This window comes from Microtus pennsylvanicus, chromosome 21 (assembly GCF_037038515.1).
Source record: "Microtus pennsylvanicus isolate mMicPen1 chromosome 21, mMicPen1.hap1, whole genome shotgun sequence".
NCBI lineage: Eukaryota > Metazoa > Chordata > Mammalia > Rodentia > Cricetidae > Microtus > Microtus pennsylvanicus.
In genome coordinates, this window is record NC_134599.1 from 16,701,199 (window position 1) to 16,708,555 (window position 7,357).

At 50.4% G+C, this 7,357-nt stretch overlaps 1 protein-coding gene across 1 annotated transcript; it reads right to left on the bottom strand.

Moving 5' to 3' along the window:
- Window positions 1-508: 508 nt before the first annotated feature.
- On the bottom strand, window positions 509-5,896 carry Pomc (proopiomelanocortin). The gene is made up of 3 exons (XM_075955106.1): window positions 5,801-5,896; window positions 3,000-3,154; window positions 509-1,202 (listed from the first exon to the last, which is right to left on the bottom strand). The coding sequence occupies exons 2-3, from the start codon at window positions 3,129-3,131 to the stop codon at window positions 624-626; spliced, it is 711 nt and encodes a 236-aa protein (XP_075811221.1). The 5' UTR covers window positions 3,132-3,154; window positions 5,801-5,896; the 3' UTR covers window positions 509-623.
- Window positions 5,897-7,357: the final 1,461 nt, after the last annotated feature.

Here is a 7,357-nt window from a genome sequence, read left to right on the forward strand (position 1 = left end):
TGAAGGACTGAAGTTAGACAATGGGGGACCTGGGGAGACACAGCAAGATAGGAAACCACCTCAACACTTGAGCGGCTCTCTCCACGGTGTGTACAGGAGGCACGGTCATGTGCCTTGAGTATATGTGAACAACCAAACTGAAACTGCTGTCAACTCCCAACTTTCACATTTTCCTGACAAAATAATGTCATCTCTTTTATTCTTGCCTGAGCCCTTATGCCAAGAAGGAAGAGGCAGGTGAGAACTAAATCCTGGGAGGTTTCGGGGACCTACCTGAGGTCACACACAGAAGCCCTTCCCAATGGGGAGTGGGCCTTGGTGGTGCCGCAGGAACGTTGGACAGAGAATCCACCCTGAGCCATCCAAACTATCTGTCCCACCCCCACCCCCGAGTCATTTGCTGGGGCAAGTGGGTAGAGGTATGTTTTCTTTAGGTCACATGGTCGTGTCATTGGACGGCTGTGTTTTGACTTTATTCACGCGCTATATTGAAGGTCAGAGACATCTGTGAAATCTGAAAGGTTTTATTTCCTAACTACAGACTAACTATGGAGGCTTGAGGTCGGCGGCGAGTAGCTCGCCCATGCAGGGAGGGGGCTCGGGGTGAGAAGACCCCTGCACCCTCACTGGCCCTTCTTGTGAGCGTTCTTGACGATGGCGTTCTTAAAGAGTGTCACTAGGGGCGTCTGGCTCTTCTCGGAGGTCATGAAGCCGCCATAGCGCTTGTCCTTGGGCGTGCTGCCCCAGCGGAAGCGCTCTATCCGGTAGGGCCCATCTTCCTTCTCGGTGGCGTCGGGCTCCAGGATGTGCTCCAAGCCGTCGGGGCGCTCGTCCGCCAGCTCCCTCCTGAACTCCAGGGGAAAGGCCTCTGCGGACTCGTTCTCGGCGACGTTGGGGTACACCTTCACTGGGCGCCGCTTCTTGCCCACCGGCTTGCCCCAGCGGAAGTGCTCCATGGAGTAGGAGCGCTTGCCCTCGCGCAGGCCGGGCTCAGCGCGACCATCGTCCCCCGCCGCGGCATCCTCCTCCTCCTCCGCGCGCCTCTGCACCGTGCCGCTGCTGTTCCTCGGGCCGAAGCGGTCCCAGCGGAAGTGACCCATGACGTACTTCCGGGGGTTCTCGGTCAGCGGCTGCTCGTCCCCGTTGCCTGGGAACACGGGTGTCTCCGCCGAGAGGTCGAGTTTGCAGGCCCGGATGCAAGCCTGTGGGAGAGCCCGAGGTGTGAGCCAGACCAGGCAGGCCCTGTGGGCACCGTCCCCCTCCCTGGTCCTGGAATTACTTCCGGCCTCGAGGCCATCGCGCCCAGCACATGGACACCTGCACGTCGGCGGGTCCCCCAGGTCCCACCGACATCCTGCACAAAGTTGTTCTTGCTCTTGCATGATTCTGCCTAGTTGGCAGCAAGCACCCCTACCGATTCCTTGCTTATCTTCCTTGGCTTTTACTATGAGGGCCTTGCTACCATGTGCACCAAAAGGGGGTGTTGTCACTTGCTGCAAAGTGTGGCTCCGTTTCAGTACAGGAGGGGCATGGGACTGGAATTTGGGAGAGAATCTTTCCTGGTTATAGATGTCTGGCTTCTGGGACCAGAATTTTCAAAAATGCCTCAATCTTAACCCCAGTAATCTAGAGTTTCCTGTTTACTCCAGCCCTGCATCCACTAGGCCCTTTACTCTGTGAGTTGATCATGCATCCTCTCAATCAGAATTGAGACAAATTAGTTCGTTTTCCTGTCACCTCATTCTGACTGGGAGGAAGGTTGGAAGGTCGGGTATTTTCTACCGCCGTGAATGCAATGTTTGTGGCTCTGCACTCTGGTCCTAGAGGATTCGACCAGGGGGCTTTATTTACCCACAGGCTGCATCCTTAAGATTTTTAAATCCTTGGAAGTTGCCGAGGAGAAAACAGAAGGATCCTACCCACTCTTCACTCTTTCCAGTTGAGGGTTTTCTACACCAGGGATTCAGAATTATAATACCGCAGAATATTAACAATGGATGATAAAAGCAATGTGATTTAAGTACCTTTCCCCCAGGACAGATAATGAAGTAGTGGTGGGGGGGTGTCAGAAAGAGAAAAAGATCTGGTCAAGGTGTCAGAGGTAGGGGATAGAACCTATGACTCTGATCCTGTTTAGCACACCCTCCCCTCTTTCTGATGAGATCTCAGAAGAGGTGATGCAATGTGTGTCTCAAAATCAAGTCTTAGGTTTTTCTGAACTGGATTCTCCCAAGTGTTCCTGGGGCCTCTGAGTCTAAAACACACTGCCTTTATGTCTTGAGGAGGTCGCTCCCACCACCCAGCCTCAACTGTCTATTGGTAGCAGTAACAGGCACCCGGCATTTGTGTGCACACCCTGTGGTGACCTGGAAGGAGCTCCAACCTGTCCCAGAGGGCTTTGGACTTTCTTTTTAGAAAGACTGGAAAGGAATTGGCAGGAAGCCTGCCTTCTAGACACAGCGTGAGATATTTGGCACCGTTACACACACACACACACACACACACACACACACACACACACATTCTCCCTCTGGAGATGCTGTATTTGGAAATACCTAACTGGCAATGGCTTTGTGACTGGAAGAAAATAAAGAAATATGAAGTAAAATTGTAAGTTTTCACTTATATGTAAAGGAGGAGTTAATTTGGGAGCTAAAAGGTAAAGATATAGGATCAATTAAGGGAACAATCATGGTTAATATGGCTCTGTCTAAACTAAAATATGACAAGGGGTTTTCACAGAAAACATAGTGGGGAGTGAGGATGATAGGGCAGAGATCATGGGCCAGACCCCTTTTTCTCTTAAGCTACCTCCTCCCTCTCCTTTGTGTAATTCCAACCTTATGGGAAAAGTTCTGTTGCTGCTCTGGGTCACTCGATTCAATGGGGATGAACTTCCCTGTCTCCACCCCTGCCTCCCAACTGCTCTTCCTTTTGAGCTGTCCTAAGCCCAAAGCCATCTTCTACCCAAACCGAAGTGGTACCCGAGGTCCACATACCAGCAGGTTGCTTTCCGTGGTGAGGTCCTGGCACTGGCTGCTCTCCAGGCACCAGCCCCACACTTCCATGGAGGTCTGAAGCAGCAAGGCCAGCAGCAGGGCCCCTGAGCGACTGTGGCAGGATCTCGGCATCTTCCAGGTGACAGGCTGAAGTTCTGTAGAGGCAAACAAGATCAGTGGGACCCCTGTGAGGAGCAGAACAATGCTGGCTGGTCACCAGGAAGGACTTCAGGCCAACACTAACAGCTCTCACTTGCTCAGTCCAAGGCTTTCTGAGGACAGGAGCAATCTCAGAAGCTGAATGATGTGCTATCGTGGGAGGGAAAAGAGAAGAGCTCGACACAGTGATAAGCAGCCCCCCAACTTCCTGTTGAAACCCTTTAAAGAAATTAGACATTAAAGATGGGGCTATTTGGGAGATCACGAGGTCCAATCCTTCATCGGAAAGATGGGAACGCTGAAGCCCAAGGAAAATCATTTGTGTTCATGATGAAGTCAAGGTGAGTTCTCCTGTGTTCCCAGGGCACCTTCTACGTTTACAGCCCTGCCTGAAGCTACAGTTCAATACTCCGTATCCAACGGGTAAGAGTAACTAAGAAAAAGATAAAGGGTTATTAGGACATTCCTGGTCTGGATCCTGTTCCCTAAAAGCTGATGATTTCCCATGAATGTTAGGCTTGACTACAGGCAAATAAAATCAGGCTGTTTAGCCAAGGTCTTGAGCAATCAGTCTCGTGTCCCATCCGCAGATCACCTGGTGATTGCCATTTCCCAGGGCCTGCTAACTTCAGAGAGGTTTTTTGTTGTTGCTTATTTTTGTTTTCTTAAGACAGAGTTTCTCTGTGCAGCCTCAGCTGTCCTAGAATGTGCTCGGTAGACTAGACTGGTCTTCCCGGGTGCTGAAGTAAAATAGTGTGCCTCCACTGCCCAGGCTGAAAAGATTTCTTTGTAAAGTAGATCCCAGCTCTCTTAAACTATCCTGTTTTCTAAAGCTACTCACCACATACTGTTTTTTTTTTAATTAAAAAATATGTAAATAAAATATCTGTCGCTCCTAATGAACCTTTGCATTTTAAAATAAATGTGGCAGAAAATCTCATTTGGAGAGACATGGGCCGAGCCTTTCTTTTTTGAGATGGAGGATTTGGAAGTGAAAATCTCCCTTCTAGAATCTCTTCATCGCCTCTGCTCCACCCCTGAGCCATTCTTCAAGGACTGACTGTCCTGCAAGCTTTGAGTGTTTTGTTGTTTTGGTTTTTTTTTTTCAAAACCACCATTAGTGGGCGCTGGCCACCATTGAGCTGTGTGGGCCACACCTCTGTCCAGAAGCAACCTTGTTAGCCTTCCTGGTGTTCAGACTTAGACAGCCAATTACCCCAAAATGCTGAATTCCCCCAGAAAAATGGTAAATAGCACGAAAACTTGTTAGTAAATAAAAATAAGATCACACAAGACTGATAGTTCTCTCAACTAAATTTCAATTGTCCTCAAAGCCAGATGACTGTGGAATGAGGTTTACCTTTGAAAGAATCACAGTTGAGATTTCAGGCCTTCAAAAGCCTACTCTCTTCTCCTAGCCCACCTGCTGTGGACTGAAATCCTCCTCCTCCTCCCCCCCCCCCCAGGAAGCTCCCAGTTAGATGGCTTCTGAAAGCAACTTGCTATGATTTTCTTATCTGTATTTCCCCCTTTTCTCACAGAGAAGCAAATGTCTTATTTATATCATTTTTTGAGAAACTAAAAGTAGCGAGGAAAACGTCAAATGTTGTGTTCCTCATAAGTAGGAGAGCGTAGGATTCCAGTCATTAAAATCCCTGGAAGATAGAAAGTCGCAATTTAGTCATTTTGACAGAACCACATTTATTCGGATCCCAGGAAAGCTCTCTGAACTCAGGAGAGCCTTATTTTACTTCTCTCCGGATGACACCGACATAACCCTCCGGAAAGCTGAGGGGCTTGGAGATGCGGTTTTCATCCATCCACATTGCATATGCCCAACTTGTATACTACCCAAAGGAAACAAGCCATAATCTGCATATGCTTCACAGAGAAACACAGACGTATACTTCGTATTTTCATTTTACTTGATTCTTCCCAGTCATTCTGTGAAAACCTCCCCTGCTTTATTTATACATGGAGAATTTGGGGGACCTGTTCCTCCCTGCGCCGCCCTGTATTCCTTTTGAGGTCTTCCGAAACGGGTCAGGGTGGTTCAGAACCTTGGACAGTTCCCTTCCCAGTCTCTTTTCAACCGAGGCTGGATCGCGAAGGGAATGACTGCGATCCTGTAGCCACCTCGGATCCGCTAGGATACTCGGGGAATTGAGGATTTGGGGTCTGCAGCAGCAGCAACAAAAGAACTCCACTATTAAAAGCTTATTGTGACTCGGCCTTCTCTCCCACTGTCTTTTCAACATGTATTTATACTCAGTATTTATATAAGCAAGTCCGAACAATCGGGAAGAGAAACCTACGGGGGAATTCTCCCAAGATCTCCTTAGGGACCGGTCACAGTCTAAAAGGATCCTAAGCATCCCGATACTCCATTCCTCCTTGCAGACTACGGGACCACCCCTTCCCCCGAGGGCAGTGATCCCCAGAATCGCAAAACCACCTGCCGTCTGGAGCGTTGGAGCCTGCCATCCCCTGTCCGGAGTCAGCTCCTTCTCAGAAAGTTTGAGAAGAGCTTAGGTCCGCGACAAGCCAGAGCGCCAGTCTCTGCATTCCCGCCCGCAGAGCATCCCAAGGCCCATGGGCAGAGCTCAGGGTAGGAAAGCTGTCCCTAGTTGTGGCAACCTTACCTATTGCGGAAAGGCAGCTCTCCGGGGACGAAAGTGTTTGGTGTCCTCTCTTGCTCACCGCTCTTTAACCTCTTTCTCCTCCTTCGCCGCCCGTTTGGTCCCTGCTGTTCTCCTCCCTCCTTTTATACTTGCGGGGCTGGGTGAGTGAGCGTTGGACGTGACCTTCCTGGCAGCGCTTCTGCAGCCCAACAGGCGAATCCTGGGCCACGCAAAGGGGGGCGGGAGGGGGACTTCCCGGTCGGGCTGAGCTCAGGGCAGATGTGCCTGGAAAGCGCGAGGCTGGCATTATCACAGACCCGCTGAAGTGCACACCTGCGGCCAGTGGTCAGGAAGAACTTAATTAAGGACCTCGTTGGATCTCCACTTAGGACAGGGCAGAGGTTTAGCATCCTGGTGTGAGGTAGGCCTAGCTCTGAGGTCACGCAGATCTGGATGAAATTACATGTGTGTGTCCATCTGTCTTCCTGGCATTTGGGAAGTAAATATCGTTAATGAGGAGTGGGTCTGTGACGCCTCAGATTTCCCCCAATGTTGGGAAAGTATGGTCTTGTGGAATCGAAACCTTCTTGTTCTCTTTTGAAAAGGGGGATGACAGGCTGTCAGGGATCACCCACCGCAGCCCAAGGCAGCTACCTCTTGAAGGGGAGGATGCAAGTGAGTTGCACAGCCTGCCGTCTCCCCAAGGAAGGACGGGTGCACTTCTGTGCCCAGACTCCAAGGGAGACTCCCAGCCTCAAACTATTAACCAGGAGGGCAAGGGAAACAGACGCCTCTGGGGTGAGAGCTGGCCAAACTGTCTGGGACTGTTGGACAGCCTTCACCAAGTGGCCAGGCTATAAGCTGTCACAGCCCAGGCCCGGAGGACAGAGAGACCTGTAGTGGCATCTACCTGAGCTACACAAAGAGCAAAGCAAACTTGTGAGGAGAGGTGTGGTCCACAGGAAGGAACTAGGACTTCAGTTGGGGTGCCTGTTTAACCTGCCAGCTGAAGGAACTCTATCTTACCCCCCCCCCCCATTTAGATGCCTTTTCTTTTCTTTTTTTTCGTTTTGACTCCAGGACTCCCTGGAAACTTCACCTTTTCTGGTTGGCAGCACTGACTTTGCATCCAAAAAATCTTTTGCTTTTGTGCAAAAGAGAGCACCAAGCTCCATAACAGTAAATGAGGTGTGAGCCACCTGGTTTTGGCCTCTATCTGAGGTTCTTACCTGCTGTCTGTCTTAGATCCTGGACCTCACCTACCCCCAAACACTCATACTGCATGGTGCTACTCTCTGCCTCTACTTCCCCAAGTGTCCCCCACAAGCTAAGCGCTCTTCCTCCCTCCGTGGAGGTAACTCAGCCTCGTATTAAGAGCTCTCTCCATCATCACCTGGTTCTTATTTAAGCCCTCTTGGCCATTATTTCCACTAGGATCCTGAGCTATGCTCTCTGTTCTACAGGGAACCCCGTCCCTGTCTCACCTGTTACAAGTGTATTGTGTTTGAACGAGTTCACTTCTGACCGTCCTCCCTTCCATCCACCTCTGCCCTAACCACTGCCAGGCCCGTCAGCTCT